General features: G+C 35.3%; 1 protein-coding gene across 7 annotated transcripts; it reads right to left on the reverse strand.

The window, feature by feature from the left end:
* Window positions 1–5830: 5830 nt before the first annotated feature.
* acot9.1 (acyl-CoA thioesterase 9, tandem duplicate 1) lies at window positions 5831–19300 on the reverse strand. Of its 7 annotated transcripts, XR_012399231.1 has the most exons (18): window positions 19192–19300; window positions 18915–19003; window positions 15941–15967; window positions 15604–15649; window positions 15346–15516; window positions 15172–15209; window positions 14220–14303; window positions 14031–14134; window positions 13883–13956; window positions 13736–13803; window positions 13544–13655; window positions 13373–13463; window positions 10000–10085; window positions 9828–9915; window positions 9591–9741; window positions 6763–6898; window positions 6629–6659; window positions 5831–6519 (listed from the first exon to the last, which is right to left on the reverse strand). XR_012399231.1 is itself a non-coding variant. In XM_005162711.5 (16 exons), exons 1-16 carry the CDS (start codon window positions 19203–19205, stop codon window positions 6837–6839), a joined length of 1305 nt encoding a protein of 434 aa, XP_005162768.1. In that variant the 5' UTR covers window positions 19206–19300; the 3' UTR covers window positions 5831–6836.
* Window positions 19301–19514: the final 214 nt, after the last annotated feature.

Raw genomic sequence — 19514 nt, forward strand, 5'->3', positions numbered from 1 at the left:
GTCAACATTTGGTGTAGGTAATAAAAAGTTAATCAAAGTTGTCCCAAGACCTAATGGTAATGTTATGGTTGTTACATAACTATTTATTATTATTCTGTATGTTTAAAAGCAGCAGAATATAATATTTATGTCATGAACTATTCAAATATTTGCTTAATAAAAATGTCCTAAGACAAGAATGGGTTTTGTTTTGGTTTTATGTCAAACTACTGTAGGTTTTAGGTTGACATAGTTATTTTAATGACCCAAATCAAGTAAATTGTCTCCTACTCAAGTTCTTTTAGCATGTAAAAGTCAAATTTAAGTATACATTTTCAAACAACACAATTTGTCTTGTGATAATGACCAGTAGGTGGTGAGAAAAAAAAGTTAATGTCAAGTTATATATATAAAAGAAGTTGAACTAGTTGTCAAAATATTTAGTCATAACTCATTTTTCTATACATTTCTATTAGACTTTTTTTTTCTAAATCTATAATTGGTAAATTGCTCCCAGGTCAATCTTGACTTTGTCTAGTAAAGGTGAGGTGTATCTGAGGGCATATTGTCCTATGTTCACATTTCTACTTTTGTACTAAATTCCTTATTGAGTGTTAAACAGAGGTATTGATGTGCGCTCGCTCTAGATGGGCGTGTTCAGAACACTGACGGCAGTCTGTCAGTGATGGTCTAGTTTGGTTTCATTTTTCCTTCTCTCCTCATATTGATGAGTGGTAAACGTGCGTGCATGACTGTAAGTTGATTTATGTTCCGTTGTTAGTAATTCTGTTTATCATGTTATAGTAATCCTGCTGCGGCACGGCAGACTGATATTACTATTAGTTCATATTGGAGTTTATAGAATGTGAAAGGATGACTCGCGGCTATTTCCCGCGTCTATTTTTAGCGCCTATCGCGTCATATTTTATATGCACGTTATGTTGAACTGTATGCTGAAATGAACATTTGTGTTACTGTATACAGATAGATCTTGATATTTATTTGTTTATTTCAGATAAAACCACACCTGTTACCACATCTGTTCATTTGAGAACTGTGAAATACTAGAGGATGTAAAGTGCCACATTCTGAAGAGATAAAACATAATAATCATCATCTGTCTCCTGTCACGCTTCTTACTGGGGCTCCGTAGTGGACTAGCAGTCCACCTAGAGAAAAGAACATTACAATCCTTTACAACTTTTGTTTTGTTTTGTTCTTTGTCCTATGTAGTGCTGTCTTTTCCTTGCTGTATCACAATGACATGATCTGGCAACAAATTACAGTACAAACAGCAAAGAAATAAATAAATTAGCCACAGTTTACATCAGAACATCCCTCCAGAGTACACTGTTATACTGACAACATGACTAGGCCCACACATAAAATACGTGCGCAGAATTCCACAGATTTTTAGCCCATCATTGATTCTGTTTATTTACTTATGTAAATGTTTGTAAATCTATATTTATTCAGTTTTTAATTATTTACAATAATATTATTGACTAATACGAAAATATTCATATGAATTATTCACAATACAGTTTGTACAGTAATATTTTCTGTCTTTTAGTAGATATATTATATGAGAGACTTGCTTTCTTTACCAAATAAAGATGATCTAATTGGATTTGCATTGTAAACACTAAATACAAGTTTAAAAGGTATTACTTTTTAATTAACATAATAAGGTTTTAGTTATGATACTCCCAAAATAATTCTGCATAAATCCGCAGATTTTTAACGCAATTCTGTGCAGAAACAGCAAAAAATGTCCACAGATTCAGTCCTTCATTAAACATGACGGACTGTCTTATCCGTACACAATGACACATTGAGAAATGAACTAAAGATTTTAAGCAAGAGACTGGCTTTTGCAGGTAATCCATGCTGTTTTGCTATTTGTATGTGCTGTTTTGACAAATGCACTTATTGTTTTGTAAATTTCAAATCTGAGAAATGTATCAAAGCGACTGAAGAAAAAAAAAAAGTATTTAATTTTATTAACATTCAATTTAATATTAACCTCACCTCAATGAGCCAGGTGGACACCATGTTTTCAGCACAAGTCTACTGGTTATTTTTGGAGATCATCCTCAATGTTTAGTTGTGACCTGTATTTATTTTCAATGTATTCGATTAGCATAAAGGAGTCAGAAAGTTTAACCTGGTGCATTAAAATCAGTCTGTGTTGTAATCTAACGTACTAATCTAATACACCATAATTTGAAAAAAAAAAATTAAAGGCTGAGGTCTTTTTATTTGCATGTTGTTGCTTTTTATGCAACTATTAACTACTATTTTTTATTTACTGTGGGTTATAGATAAAATATTAAGTAATTAATACTTAATTAAAGATTTAAATACTGCATTTTAGTGATTTTTTTTTTGCTGGATTAACTAGTCAAATGTCATCATAACCACACTTGTGTACTAAATGTACTTGAAATAATTCCTAAAAATTGAATAAAAAAATTTAAACAAGACTAATTTTTAAAACACAAATTTATGACATCATATATTCATTCATTCATTTTCTTGTCGGCTTAGTCCCTTTATTATTCCAGGGTCGCCACAGCGGAATGAACCGCCAACTTATCCAACAAGTTTTTACGCAGCGGATGCCCTTCCAGCCACAACCCATCTCTGGGAAACATCCACACAAATATTCACACACACACACACACACACATACACTACGAACAATTTTAGCCTACCCAATTCACCTGTACCGCATGTCTTTGGACTGTGGGGGAAACCGGAGCACCCGGAGGAAACCCACGTGAAGGCAGGGAGAACACGCAAACTCCACACAGAAACGCCAACTGAGCCGAGGTTCGAACCAGCTACCCAGCGACCTTCTTGCTGTGAAGCGACAGCACTACCTACTGCTCCACTGCCTCCCCCTGACATCATATATCATTAGGAAAAAATATTTGTTAAAGTTTTAAAGTAAAAAACTGTAGCCCACTATCATTTATTAGACAAATAGTAATTATAATAATAATAATAAAAACAATTATAATGAATTCTTCAGAATTTCTCTTTGGTTAAAAAAAAAAGTACATTTGAAACTTCCTGAATATCAACAACAACCAATATATATTCAAATTAATTTAATATGGTCAGCTTCTGGTGCTTCACACCTTTTTATTGCTCATTTTTATTTCGGAAATAAGATTCAAGATTTAGAATTGAGTTTCCTGTAAAATGTTTTCTCTGTTTAAAAACAATACAGTAGTTAAAGAAGACTTCTCTTACATCAGATTATGGTCCCACCGAAGCAACAGTCGACAGAGGATTCCGTCTGGTCTTAAAGCCTTTTTCAACGGATTATTTGCATTACTTATGCTGGCATAGCAGTCAAAATAAGACAAGTGAGCTCATGTATGGGACAAATTCTGGTTTCATCCGGAATGCACCCAAGATCACCTTCTGAAGTGGTTTGAGCCAGGGCCGGAGTGGGACTCCTTTTCAGCCCTGGAGTTTCAAGCATTAGACCGGCCCACCTCAGTTCACGACTGGACTGACTATATTAAAATAAGGTCATTTCCAATTCAGTTTCTAATTACACTATCACGTCTTTTTCAAGAAAACAGCTGCTTTAGAACTTCAAATGTTTAACAACCTTACAGTTTTATATGTCTTAACAATAAAAATGAAAAAAAAAAAAAATTACTCAGGTAATGCCTAGTTCAGACTGCGTGATTTTAGCCCCGATTTTGGCTCGCCGACAGGTTTTGAGAAATCGCCGACAAATGCCTGAAATCACAAGCAAATCGCTGCTCGTGCACATGAGTGACAATCACACAGTATGAACAATCAAAGACGCGATCTGAGAGAATCGCCGATGAGTTGCCGATGCCTGTGAGATATTTGGCGTGCTGAATATCTGGAGCTGTCGGCGATTCAAATCATGCCGTGTGAATTGAGTTTTGACTGAAAATAACATCAGCGATCGCCTACAGCCAATGAGAGAGCAGCTTTCACTTGTGTGTGTGTGTGTATACCTGCTGCAGGACAGCAGGATGCTGGGGGAGAAGTTAAAAGCGCTCTTTTTCGGTTTATTTGGACCCACGAAATGGAGGAAAAACTAGTGGAGGTTTGACAGGACTCAGGAGCAACTGTGTCTGTTTGACGTTTCATACAGAAAGAAATTAGTTTATTATCAACTTAAGTTGAGGAGAAATGGCTAATTCCCTTTAAACCCAGGTGAGCAAACATGTACATGTTCAACCCCATTAAAGGCTTCTTTCTCATTATGTAGTTAATAACAAAAGATATACTACGTGTTTTTGGCTGTGAGACGTAGTTTGGACGAAGTTGTCGGCGATTCTCCCTATAGTAAAGTCATGCAATGTGAATGTCCATGTCGCCGATCCATCTTGCAGTGTGAACTAAGCAGCGACGAAACGCTAGCCCAGAGAGTCATGCAGTGTGAAAACATCTGTGACACGACTACTTTGAAAATCATGCAGTCTGAACTCGGCATAAGGATCGTACACGGATCGTCGACGTCGTCACACAATGTGCTGACCACTGGACCACGATGGCGCTGTTACGCTTGTGAGGCCGGAATGATATACATCATCATTACCCTGCAGGCTGCATTTTGATCATGGGGCTGCGAGACAATAAATAAGAAGAGCAGAGCTGCGGCAAAATAATGAATAAAAAGAGTGAGGCTATGGTCAAATAAATAAATAAATGAAAAAAAAAGTGTGACCGCTGTGAGTGCAAGCAGCTAGAAATACCGGCCCTCCGTGACTCTCCCGGTCCTCCCGGATGGCCAACCCGGGCCTGGTTTGAGCGATCGGGTATTTGATCATAATTAAACAAATGAAGTGAGCAAACAGCCTCATAAACACAGACGTGACAGGATTAAGTTAGCTCCTTTTGCTGTGAAGTGACATCTGACGGTTGAGGACTCCGCTTGCAATTAAAGCCTTGGTCGGACAGTTACTTAAAAAAAAAAAAAAAAAAAAGTCAAAAATAGGGAATGGCAGGTCATGTACTGGACAAGTCAATAAACACACAGGACGTCCCGGCTAATGCGAACAGTTAGCAGAGAACCTCATGGATAAGGACAGATTTTTATCTGTTATGAAGTACGTATCTTCAGCCTTACCCTGTTCGGCAGTCTTTTTGAACATTTGTTCAAAAGATTCAAATATGTGACCACTCAGAGGATTATGTCACATGACTCGCGGCTTTAAGGCTCCATGGGCCATAGTTATTTAAAATTACACTTTATTACAATATATATTCAATATAAATATAATTATGTGAATTATATATTAAATATATTATATAATATTAAATTACATAAATCAATTAAAAGCACAAATTCTGGACCTTTTGGCCGTATATTTATTTATTTATTTTGCATATTTATTATATATTTTTGGTTTTATTTATGCAGAAAATTGTGGATTAATTAATTTGCATATTTATTTATTTAAAATTTTGCTGGTTTCATCCTCCATATGAAGCATATGTTTTGTTTGATTTTGGATTAAAAAAAATTTTTTTACACTCAAACTGAGATAAAAAAACGAGTCCTTAGTAGGCTACTCTGATAAAACAGTTTTTTATTTTAGATGGAGTGAGGTTGTTTACCGAATTCTTTTTCAGCAGGTGATTTTTATGAATGTAAAGGTTAAGACTTTTTTTAACACACATAATACCTCGATATGTTCTCTAAAAGTACATTTATAAAAAAAATATTTGTTTTATTTTCAACACTTTCATTATGAGTGCAAATGTCTAAATATTGTTTTTGAGCAAATAGCAATGAGCAGCAATGCAAATGGTAAAGAAAATACTTTCATAAACCCACAGAAACCATGAGTATCGGTAATACTGGACACTTTTACTTGTGGAAATAAGAAACCAATATAGAATCCATCTCTGAGATATGTATTGCAATAAGGCAATGCAGATGAAGATATTTAGGATTCTGTGTTGACAACAGCACATTAAGAAACAAACAAAAATATAACTGCTATACAAATGCAGAAAATAATATAAATGTTTTATTATCATTCAATCAATATTTATGAGGCTAACTATATTTTGTGAAAAAAGGCATGCATTCATTTGTCAGTTTTTGGTCAATCTGGCACAGGTAGTGTGTACAAAAAAACCCATCCTCTTCCAGTATCTACTTGTATAAGTGTAAACCTGAACTTTTACAGTCTGTAAAACCATACTACCGCCTTTTATAAAGACTTAGAACAAAGTAAAAAGAATGTTACATATAAAAGTGACTTATCAGCACAGTAAATATATGCAGATTTGACTGCAAAACCATAGTCACATGTATACTTTTCTCTCAGTTACACAAAGTTTTTAGAGTGTACTCACAAATCAAGAAAGGAAGACTGCATTTAATCTCAAAATTTGTCCACATATCGTCTTTTCATAAAATGCTCTGGCTAAATTCAGATCTGTAACACTACGAAACAGGTCAATTCCATCACTTTAAAGACTCTTAAATGACATGATTTTGGTTAAAGTACTCTCTCATTCTGAATGTCGCTGAAAAGCAAACAAAACATGGTCAATTATAAGTTATAACAACTAAACATGTTGCAAAAGCACCACATTTGACATATGTCTGCAAAAACACCTTAAACAGCCAATTTACCTAAATTTTTCTCTCTCCTTACAAGCGTCAACTGAGAAAAATAATATATAACATTAATATAAAAATGCTATAAAATATAATAGTGCATATGAATTGAATGGAGCAAGAGTAATAATAGTTGAATCCACACATACACATTCTCATGAAACTACAGTGCTGACCATCACTACAGCTTTTTCAGGAATCTCATCAGCAAATCCCAGGATGCTCAACTTTGGCCCCTCATGGTCTCATCAAAGTGCCTCTTTCCGTCCAGGTAAAGCATTGATTCTGTAAATGAAAACAATGTTAAGTTAGAGATTGTAATGTGCACAGTGCAACTAGATTTGGTTGCCAGTTCACCTGTTGGTGCATAATCATGTTATTTACACTTATGTCAATACGTTACAAGTTTTTTTTTTTTACTAAATGTAGGTAGTGGCAACCACATTTACAGACATATTTTGCATTGTGTACAAAACCAAAGTAAACAACTAGTGGAAATGTTAAAGACTTGTTAAAGAAGGATTGATCTCTTATGCATGCACAGTACAAGAAATCAAAGGGAATGAAGTTTTGTCTCTAGTGTTGCCAGGTTGCCACAAAATAGCAACAAAAAAAAAAAAGAGCAAACTGAAAATTCTCATCATTTACTCATCCTACACTTGTTTCAAACAGTTTATTTCTGTTGACCATAAAAGTAGATATTTTGAAGAAAGCTGGAAATGTGTAACCACTGACTTCCATTGTATTCAAGTCAAGTTTTATTTGTCACATACATAGTTATACAAAGTATGACCAGCAGTGAAATGTAGGTCAGGTCCGCTCCAGAGAGAGCAAGTATAGATAAACAAAAATTTAAATATTAAGGAAAAGGAAGAAAAAGAAAAAAACGTGCAAAAAAAAGATGTGCAAAAAATTATACAAGGTAATAAGAATAGCAGCAATATGATGTACTTATGAATATGACTACTACAATGATAAATATGAAAAAATCACGTAATGTGTAACACCCGGTTAGAATTTAGTAGCCTGATGGCCTGGGGAAAGAAACTCCTCCTAAGTCTCTCAGTTTTTGCCATCAAGCCACGAAATCGTTTTCTAGATGGAAGCAAAGTGAATAGATAATTGTCAGGATGGTTTAAGTCCTTACAGATTTTAACAGCTCTGTTCTTACAGCGTTTAATATAGATGTCCTGCAAGGAGGGGAAAGCAGACCCTGAGATGCGCTCAGCTAAACGCACAACTCTTTGAAGTGCTTTGCGGTCTTGGTTTGAGCTGTTTCCATACCACACCGAGATACCTTCATTTTTCCTACTATGGAAGTTGATGGTTTTCAGCTTTCTCCAAAATGTCTTCTTTTGTGTTCAGCAGAATAAAGAAACTCATAAAGGTTAGGAGCCCATTGAGGGTGAGTAATAATTATGACAGAACTAAAAAATTTAGGTGAACTACCCTTTTAAAGTCAAAAGCTGTACATTAGAAATAAATAAGTCACACTGTAAAATTAAAAACAAAAAAGTCTCTTTTACTAGTCTAAATTGCCATCTATATTGAGTATTTAGTCACTGTAATGTTAATTTTGCGCCAACATAGTGGATACCAAATACTAAATAAAACAGGAAGTTCTTTGGTTACAGTGATTACAGAGTATCTATTCCATTAACTACTGAGCAATATTGGTTATTGTATGTACTTTAGGTTTAGGGTTAATTGAGTGTAATTATGCATAACTAATGGTAATTACTATCGTGAGAACATAGAACATGTAATAGACACAAAATTAAGTGCTACCCTATAGTTCTATATTGATAAATTAATCAATAACTCCCTGAATGTAATGTAATGTGTATTTATATAGTGTATTTATCATGTACGGTCATACACCCAAAAGTGCTTCACAATCATGAGAGGGGTCTCTCCACACCACCAGTGTGCGGTATCCACTTGGATTATGTTACGGCAGCCACAGGAAAACATCACCTTTGTGCTCACCACACACCAGCTATTGGTGGAGTGGAGTCACAGTGATTGAGCCAATTCGGTGGATGGGGATGATTGGGAGGCCATGACAGTAAGGGTTGATGGAGGGAATTTGGCCAGGACACCGGGGTTACACCTCTACTCTTGACGAGAAGTGCCACAGGATTTTTTTTAATGACCACAGATACTCATCCGAAAGATGGTGCTCACTGACAGTATAGTGTCCCCTTCACTATACTGGGGCATTAGGACTCACACAGAACGCAGGTTAAGTGCCCCCTGCTGGCCTCACCTACACCACCTCCAACAGTAACCTGGTTATCCCATGTGATCTCCCATCCAGATACTGACCAGCCTCAGCCTTGCTTAGCTTCAGTGAGTAACTGGTCGTGGGTTGCAGGGCGATATGGCTGTGGCAAATTAAATGGATAGTTCGCCCAAAAAAAAAAAAAAAATGTCTCATTATTTACTGACACTTCTCTCGTTACAAACATGTTTGACTTTAAACACTTAAACATAGTTAAACACTAAAAACTGAACTACCCTGATCCAGTTACTATGACCATTAATGTGAAGCTGCTTTGACACAATCAACATTGTAAAAGCGCTATACAAATAAAGCTGAATTGAATTGAATTGAATACTTTTGTTGAACATAAAAGAAGATATTCCTAAGAAAGCTGGAAACCTATAACTATTGACTTCCACAGTATTTGTTATTCTTACTATGAAAGTCAATGGTCACAGGTTTTCAGATTTCTTCAAACTATCTTCTTTTGAGTTCAACAAAATAAAAGGAAGTTATAAAGGTTTGGAAACACTTGAGGGTAAATAGTGAGTACATTTTCATTTTTGGGTGACCTAAACTATCCCTTACTATATTTTATAACTATATTTTAAACTATACTAACTTATAAACTATATTTTACACATGTTGCCAATATGGAAATATGTGTAAAACAAAAGGCACTATATAATCATTAAAATATAAAAGTCTGACCTCCGTAGCTCTGTGGCACAACAGCTGGAACATCTTTATCAACCCGAAAAGTGAAGTGAAACACATTGGTGGTGCTGTGCTGTCGGGTCAGTGGGTCGAGCACCTCTGTGTGAACGCGAACCTGGACGTGCATTCCTTCTGTGTAACAAACCTGACAGTACAGAGTTATCAACAATATTATTCTGAAGGACAGATGGAAATATTTGTACAAAAGTTAATTATTAAGAAGTCTGAAACCTGTGAGGACAGCAACAGCAAAGAGCCGATTTCTACTGGCCTCCTGAATAAGATATCATCTACAGCCACCAGCGTAGGTCTACATCCACTGGAAGACACAAATACAGTCATGTGGAGAAATCAAGACTTCTTTACAGTAAATATTCAAAAGACCGTAACAGAAATCTCTTACGCAAATGCACAAGCATTGGCCCAACCAAGCTCATAAGCCTTTCTCATCAGAAAACCACCAAATATCCGGTTAAAGATATTTCTTTCCTGTTTAAATGGAAAAAAAGCAAATAAAAATAAGAAGAAAAATAATAGTTAACAGTGTCAATGAGTATCGAACAGTTCCATTGAGAATGGGATGTGTTCACACATGTTCTTTACTTTTCTTGGTTCGTTTTGTTTACTAACTAACTAGCCAACTAATACATTTAGTTCTGGTTCACTTCAGATTCAGACTGTTATTTTGAAGATGAAATAATATTGGTACTGTTTGGTCTCCAAGATAAATCTACAATTTGTTTGGAAAAAAATTAAAACTTAATTTGTTTTGAATAACAACACACATTACAGTGGGGGAAAATAAGTATTCAACATTTCATGTTTTTTTTCTGGGAATAATATTTCTATAGAATAGAAATATAGGCTGTTGACATTTGACATTGAATCAGATTTGGGTAAAAACCAAAACAATGCTAAGAACAAAATAAAATAAAACAAAAAATCTGAAAAAATAGCTGTGGAATAACAATGAAATGACACAAGAGAAAGTACTGAACTACTGAAATGCATTTAATACTTTATATAAAAGCCTTTTGGTGATGGCAGTTGGATTCAAGTCAGGTGATTGGCTAAGTGATTCTACAGCTTGATTTTCTTTCCCTGAAACTATTTGCTCGTTTCCTTGGCTGTGTTTTGGGTCATTGTTTTGCTGAAATGTCCACTTTGGTTTCACCATCATCCTGATGATATAGATCATGTAGATCATCATTTACAATGATGAAGGGTTGAGGGTTGCTGAATAAATTCTGAGAGATTTCAGCTGCTGTCTGGGTTGACTGCCTTTCTACACCTCTCTTTCTTCATGTGTCCAATACTTTTTCCCAGTTCCATTTCATTTTATTACACATACGGAAATTTGTAAATTAATTCGTTTTGTTTTCTTTGCATATGTGGATTTCTATAGTTGTTACCAGCATATGGTGAAAATTCAAGTCAACAGCACCTTTAGAAATATGCTTTCTGAGAAAAATGGTGACGGGTTCCTACTTATTTTCCCTGCTGTATATCAAGTTATTGTTAAAAGAAATGTTTGCATTGGTATTTAGGAGACATTTTTCTTGAAAATATTAACTTGAAAACTTTGTTCTGGTCAACTGTTACACTGATCATGAAATATAATAAAAATGTTTCAATCAATCATAAAAAGCATGCGATTTCACATCCTGTGGCAGAAAATTGAGGTACGCCCTTATTCCTCTCTCATTAATTTATTAAAAATGTTTAGGATACACCAATGGTAGATTTATAAGTAGTCAACTCTGTTATTGTGATACATCACTGAATTTTTCATTCACTTTTTAAAAACACTAATAATATGATGAAATGGACTATAAGCAGCTAGTGTTTATCAGCCAATGATGAACTTCTGGTGAAAGGTTTATATGACTATTTTCAATTTCATAATGTTCCTAACAGCATTGATGTTGTAATGCAATTCAAATATAATCAGTTAAATAGACTTAAACATTCAGTTGGCTGTTAAAGCATAAAAAGAGATGAAAGACCATTTAAACGCAGGTGGCGTCATTAGCAGCAGGTTAGAGCATTGAAAATACTGGGGTAAAATGAATTTCCATATTTTCAAGACATGGTGCGGAAAAATTATTGCAATGCTCCTTGTTTGGTCTGATAACCACTTTATATTGTATCTCAGCCAGGCAGTGAAGATCACTGTTTTCATTTAAAGAAACGCCGTGATTTTGTATGGGATGACAATTAACCAGAATCCCTGGGGCTGGTGGACTGAAATTAAAAGTCTGTGTGCATATACAGTATACAGTACCCCATTGCACTAAATTCAGCTGTAGACATGCCATTTGGTATCTCGGTTGAAGTTAGCATGTTGAGGGTAAAGTCTAGATAGGATACAGCTGCAGACACACGCAATAATATACAGTAGCATCATTTATGTAACACTGTATAACAATAATTAATATTTTTGCAGTACTGTGGGGGTTGGGTTTAGGGTTGGGATGGGGGTAGGTGTAAATAAAATACAATTTATTGGGTAATTTAATAAATAACATGAATAATACTCAGTGCAACTACTGTTTTTACATTATTGTGACGGTTGTGGTAGAAGTAGATGTTAATAAGTTACAATTAATGAGAAATGTAATAAATAATATAAATAATTATCCTTAACTATGCCGCAACCAAATCTGATCTAGCAACAACCCATGTTGAACTAAAGCGTGTTAGAGGTTCTCAAAGTTAAGCGACAATTTAAATGACAGTTTGTAACAATCAACATTAATGTTAGTAATGGATTTAATTAACTTTAACACAAAGGTTATATATCATTCCAGCTTTAGGAAAAACAATGGGAAATGCCTAAAAAGTACCCACAATTCTAGCATGAGTCACATATTGAAAAGGAACTACAGAACATCTAAACATTGCTGTGTGCTGTATTAAGTGAAGTTTTACAAACTAATTTCGAGAGGAACGCGTGATATGATTGACTGCAGCTGGACCCTATCGTTTATTGTTAGCTAGCCAATCGGATTATCCTAAATTTAGCATAAATATCCAGCCTAACTTTATTCCCTATTTTCATTTTGGAAGACATTTGGTTGGCGGACATTTCCTATAAAGCCATCTTATTATTCAAGCTATAGGCCAAATGAATTGGGGGGAGCTCTCGAGAACTACCTGATCTCGTATCCCTCTTACAGCTCATCGACCAGGCGGAAACGTTGGGCTCGTCTATGTTCGAGTTCAGGGTTTTCTCCCGAGACAGCATGCCAAACCTGCTAAAATCATCAAGCATTATCTAAGTGTTCATTCATTTTCTTGTTGGCGTAGCCCCTTTATTAATCCGGGGTCACCACAGCAGAATGAACCGCCAACTTATCCAGCACATTTTTATGCAGCGGATGCCCTTCCAGCCGCAACCCATTTCTGGGAAACATCCACACACACATTCACAAACAAACTCATACACTACGGACAATTTAGCCTACCCAATTCACCTGTACCGCATGTCTTTGGACTGTGGGGAAAACCGGAGCACCTGGAGAAAACCCACGCGAAACTCTACACAGAAACGCCAACTGAGCCGAGCATGAACCAGCGACCTTCTTGCTGTGAGGCGGCAACACTACTTACTGCGCCACTGCATCGCCATTTTCTAAGTGTGAAATCTTGAAATGTGCTCAGCAGTCTCGATTTTTCAGAGGTCTCATCAACCTTGTTTTCAATCTTCAAATAGCAGCTTTCAATGGAGTTTGTTTAACTCTAACCAAGTATAAACACACTCTATAAAATCTTACCTGTGGATGGCAAATCTCAAGCCCTTTCATTTTGGCATCTTCCATCCACACTGAATTTGGTGGTAAAATCCGACTGCGAAAGCTGACAGTCCTATCAGGTAAAAATAACTATTTTTAAAAAAAAGACTCTTAAAAATGGAATTTCTATCTGTGTAATGCAGATAAACTCACCGTGTGTCAAGAGTGTTGAGGAACTGGTTGTGAATGAGTGTCCTCTCCTCCGCTGTAGGAGCCACTTTCAGAAGAGACGCCGTGCTCAGCTCCACACGTCTCTTCTTGTTTACTGACAAATGTAAAGACCACTAGTATTACTTTAAATGCTTCAAATGAAAGTGACTTCAAACAAACCAAATTGCTGCTCACTTTCCCCCTGCTGAAAGATGGCCTCTTCTTCTGGTCCTTCTGGTTTCAAAGGGTTTATAAAAGCTGCCCTGGATAAACAGTAGACGCTCCTTGCATTCGTTTACATACACAAATCATACACATATTGATCATATCAACAGGCTTTACCTTTTGTTTTCAGGATCTCGAGCCACCATTACAAACGTAGCATCTAATACATCAGAGTACACCCCATCATGAAACTGTGGCAAAAAAGTTTGTTTAAATTTTTATGATCAATATATAACATTTATGCTTTAGGAAAAAGACTAAATACCTGAGACATGTGCATTTTGGCCTCTATTGAGGTTTTGCCAACCCATGTCACATGACCTGTGAACTTGATGTCACAGTCTGGGTAGATGATGTTTTTTCGCATGTCTGTAAAACAACAAAAATTAAATGAACATACTTTATCATTTGTGGGAATTTATAAATTATAACTATTCTATACAAGAGGCAATACCGATCTTGTCCACTAGGGCGGTGACAATAGACAGTGGAGATCTTTGCAGCTCCTTATTCCACGTGTGAGAGTAACAGATGAGCACTAAAGAGACAAACATGAATCATCTGTTATACTAATAACTAGGACCAGACAGAATCTGTGAACATTTTTTGCTATTTCAGCGCAGAATTTTGTAAACAATCTGTCTATTTATGCTGAATTATTTTGGGAGTGTTGTAACTAAAAACTTAATAGATTGATATAAAAATAATACCTTTTTAACATGTATTTAATGTTTACAATGCAAATCCAATTAGATTTACTTATTTAGTAAACAAGGCAAGTCTCTCCTATATCTACTAAAGACAGAAAATATTATTTTACAAACGTTATTGTAAATAAATTAACAATTTCATATTCGTCAATAGGATTTACTGAAGGTAATGTAAAAACTGGATAAATATAAATTTACACACATTTACAAAAGTAAATAAATGGACTCAGTGATGGGCTAAAAATCTGTGAATTCTATGTGGGCCTACTCATAACAGCCAACAATCCTGTTTTTGCTAGGAGTCTCCCATATTTCACACTCATCTCCCGCAACCCTCCTATTTTGTTATTTCTCTCTTGAAAATTTGCATAATTTGTATGGGTCATCTGGTTATAAAGAAACACTTTCTGTCCATGTTCATCAAGTTGCCAGAATCTTGTATGAAGCTCATCACCTCAGACAACTGACGAAATATTAAAATCTCCTCAATCTGGCAACATGCATTACAACACAGTTGTGCTGTTGATTTCTACACAGGTGGTGGAAGCAAGATTTGAAAGGCTGCGTTAGTAACGTCAGTAGTAGCAGACAACACCATGGTCACCAGGGTGTCCACCCCCTCATTTGTTGCCAGCCATGGTTGTACTGATACTGTCAACTGTACACAATAAAAAAATCCTATATTTTTTGTGTTACCTGCTAAACTGTCCAAATCCTCCAATATTCTTCCAAATCTGTTGAGAAAAACGTATAAGCAAAAGCTTATGTATTCTTATTAGAACACAACTTGAAAAATTGCTGTTTCTGAATATTACTAATTTTAACAGGCAAGTTACTGGGTACATGTGAATATGAATGGTCTTTTAATACCTGACACTGTTATGATAGTTGAGATATTTCTCTCTTAAAGCAGGCTGGGTACCCAGAGGAAGATGTGCCTCAATTGCACTGTCCTTCATTGTCTTTGTAGGCAGTTCATCCTGACTATTTGCAAGATACTGGGTTAGTGATGCACGCTCAGCTAATGCTTGCTGATGATCTCTGTAAAGAAATGGAGAACATTATAAAGATCACAATAAAAATAAAGAAATAAATGTGTAACATAAGAATGTAAACTCTGCAATCTACCTCCAGTTGGTAGAGGCACCGACTATTTCCCTCAGCCTGTTGCGAACTGTGAAAATAAACAGGAGCAAAATTAAGCTTTAAAAATGTGCTGAGAATGTATATTTATTAAAGTGTAGTGCTAAAATAGCGAAATCTTTATCATTACAGAACATATTATTGAGAAAAGTCAACAGAAACAATGTACTGAAGAGGAACCAAGATTAAGAAGTTTGAAAATGGAAAATTAGCAGATGACAAAGTGCAAGAAAACTCATGCACATGTAGCAAAGACAACAGCAAGACAACAGCAAGATTGTGTCATAGCAAATCGCAAATATTAAATGTTATTTCATTTTACCATTGCTCACAAGTAAAAATGTGTTTCCTGTGGGAACATAAAAACTGGTCAGAACTTGAAACTGATTGTTTAAATGATTATTTAACCCCTTAACCCATTTAAGCCCAGCGGCAACTATAGTGATTCATAGTTGCCATTTTCCTTTTATAAGTCATTTTCTACACATTATACATGTTTACTTTCTCAATGACATGCAAGCAAACAACAAAATAAAAGATTTCAAGAAAAAAAAGAGAATTGATTTACTTTGTCACATGAGGTCTTCAACTTCCTACCCCTAATTCTAAAATGCAAAATGGAGACAAACCCTCCTAAATAAAGGCTATTTTCATGTTACTAAAACTTTTTTGTTCACAAATGTATATCAACCTAATCATGAAGGTCTATACACTCATCCAAATAAAACTAATCTTTTAGTCTTTTTTTATAAACTTTGTTAAATTTAAAGATTTTTGCTTTCATAATACCCCATCTAAACATAACTTCACAATTTAACTGATATCTTTACTTTACCATTTTTGATACACAGTTTAATCCTCAGAGTAAAACAAAGAGTTCTACAAAGAGTTCAAAAAACACTGGAGCAGAGTTAAAGTGCTGATTGAAGAGAGAATAATGAACTCCTGCAGTTAAAAAGCAGAATCACTTAAGAAAAACACAAAACTACAACAGAATTCATCCACAACCTTAGTCCCTGCTGTTCACACAAACATGGGTTAAGTCTAAATTGCAGCTTTTTTTCTACACAAAAACACAGTATCAGGTCACTGGCACCCAAATTTTTGAATACTATTGTCAGGATGAAGATTTTAAAAAGCACCAGTGTCTGTGTTTTTTAGAAAACTGAAAAAAAAAAACATTTTTGTTTACAAAATACCTGTGTGCAACGGAAACTCAAATGTCTCAAAATCTCAGTTCATCAGGATCATTAAACAACTCCGCAAACAAAATCAGCAGCTTTACTTATTACTAAGCTGTTTGACTATTTCTGTCAATGTCTATAAAAGTCTGTAGTGAGATTTACTGAAAATGTTTTGGTTATTTGTTACCATTGTGGTATGTATTTACTTGTGTGTATTTACACCAGTTTTTATTTAACTTTTTGACTTTTTAATGTTATTTTTCTTTGACTGCTGTAACTCTGCAGTGTGGGACCAAAAACTCTCTACTCTTGGAATTTTGCTGTGAAAGGAATATATAAATATGTGTATTATTAATAATTATAATTAATTTTTTCAATATTTGTAATATTGTCTAACAATTTTTAATTTATCTTTTTGACACACAGTAGTCTGTTGGGAAAACTAGTGTTTGTTTCATTACTTTAAGACACATAGATTAGTTTTTTTGTGTTTTCATTTCATGAAATTATGTGATAGATAATTTTCAGGGGCTTCATATCAAATGATTTTCTAATTTTAAACATGATAAATGCATTTATTGGTATGAATTGATCTGTTAAAAGCAGTTGTTTTGAGATAAAATGCCAAATGTTCTCCTTTTATTCAAATTTTACATTTTACATTAGGGTTCTTACAACATATTTGCCCACATATTAAAATATGATTTTCTTTAAAAAATCTAAAATCCTAGGGAAAAATAAATTCAAAGCAGGATCATATAGGACACCATGGACAACATGCCTGGAACAATTTTTTAAAAATTTGGCACAAATGGGTTTTAATTGTTGGGTTCACACTTGATTTTGATAAATGCCATAAGCATGTTACATATAGCTTGTCAGAATATCTTCAGGTTTAAGCAAACGTCCCATCTGTGGGAATTAAAAAAAAACTGTATGTTTTTAGCTCAAAGACAAAAATGTGGTTTCAAGCATCAAAACATGTTTTTATTGATTGCTTTCAAACATCTCAATGTGTCTGGTCTAATTTATTTTAAATAGTAGCGGTTTATGTAAAGTCACAAATAATTTTACTTTTCACAATTTTAGTATTTCACACTACCTTTTACCCAGGCATCACTATTTTTCTGATTGTCTCTGTCAGTCTTATACTTAATAAATCATCAATCACGTGCGTAAAAATTTCAAATTGTAAGATAAAAACATTGTCATTTAGAGCATGTTTTAGCATAACATAACAAAATGATGCCATTTTACATTTACATACATTTTTGGAAAAGACCAAGTTAATACACCTGAAGAGTTAAGAATCAATAAAGGAGAAAAAACCCTAATTTCATTTGTTTATTTTCCTACGGCTTAGTGCCTTTATTCATCAGTGGTCGCATAATGAACCGCCAACTTATCCAGCATATGTTTTACACAACAGATGCCCTTCCAGTTCTAACTCAGTACTGGAAAACACCCATACACACACATTTACACACATACACTACGGCCAATTTAGTTTATCCAATTCACCTTCACCTACATGCCTTTGGGGTGCAAGAGTATGGATGTTTCCCAGTGTTTGGTTGCAGCTAGAAGGGCATCTGAATGAATGAATGAACATTTTACTCTAGCCCACAATAATTCTAAAGAAACTTTTTCAATAGCTGTGTATTAATGCATGTATATGTATTTATATATGCGTATGTGTAAAACTTGTTCAGGCAACGCAGTGGCGCAGTAGGTAGTGCTGTCGCCTCACAGCAAGCAAGCTTGCTGGTTCGAGCCTCGGCTGGGTCAGTTGGCGTTTCTGTGTGGAGTTTGCATGTTCTCCCTGCGTTCGCATGGGTTTCCTCCGGGTGCTCCGATTTCCCCCACAGTCCACAGATATGCGGTACAGGTGAATTGGGTAGGCTAAATTGTCTGTAGTGTATGAGTGTGAATGAGTGTGTGTGGATGTTTCCCAAAGATGGGTTGCGGCTGGAAGGGCATCCGCTGCGTAAAAACATGCTGCATAAGTTGGTGGTTCATTCCACTGTGGCGACCTCAGATCAATAAAGGGACTAAGCCGAAAAGAAAATGAATGAATGAATGACTTATTCATTTTTATATATATAAAAATACCATCTGCCATATCAGGTGCTTTCCCTTGTCTACACATTTGCCCCATAGAAAATCCTCTACACATCAGGGACGATGCAGACTTCAGGACCCTATAAAGAATAAAAAACGTGTAAATTCGTGTCTATGGGGACATTACAAAACTACTGATAGCCACGTAATAAAATTACAATAAAAAGATGAACAAAATGAGACAGAACTAGTCTGTAACTCTTCATTCATGACTCACAAATGATGTACACAACAAAAGCGGGACGCAAGACATAATTGTGAAACTCACCGCGGAGAAAGCATCTTCCTTGTTCTTGGCTCACCACTTTATTGTATAATAACACGGATTTTTGCTGATATAAACAACCGCACGCTTCTAGCAGAGATGTCAGCCTTCTGGGCAGTGATTCGCATTTCCTGAAACGTATAGTGGTGGGTGCGGCTTAACTACCGCATTAACCATAACAAAAGCGCATCTTTAAGGAATTTTCCTTCACTTAACGGTTCAACCTTTACCGTAAATACGACATAGTTTTGAATGTTTTCAGTGTGATAAGCGGGACATATAAAGTTTTGAGAAACGCTCTTCAAACAACGTTTGACATGAACTTT

The sequence above is a fragment of the Danio rerio genome, chromosome 24 (assembly GCF_049306965.1).
Source record: "Danio rerio strain Tuebingen ecotype United States chromosome 24, GRCz12tu, whole genome shotgun sequence".
NCBI classification, from domain to species: domain Eukaryota; kingdom Metazoa; phylum Chordata; class Actinopteri; order Cypriniformes; family Danionidae; genus Danio; species Danio rerio.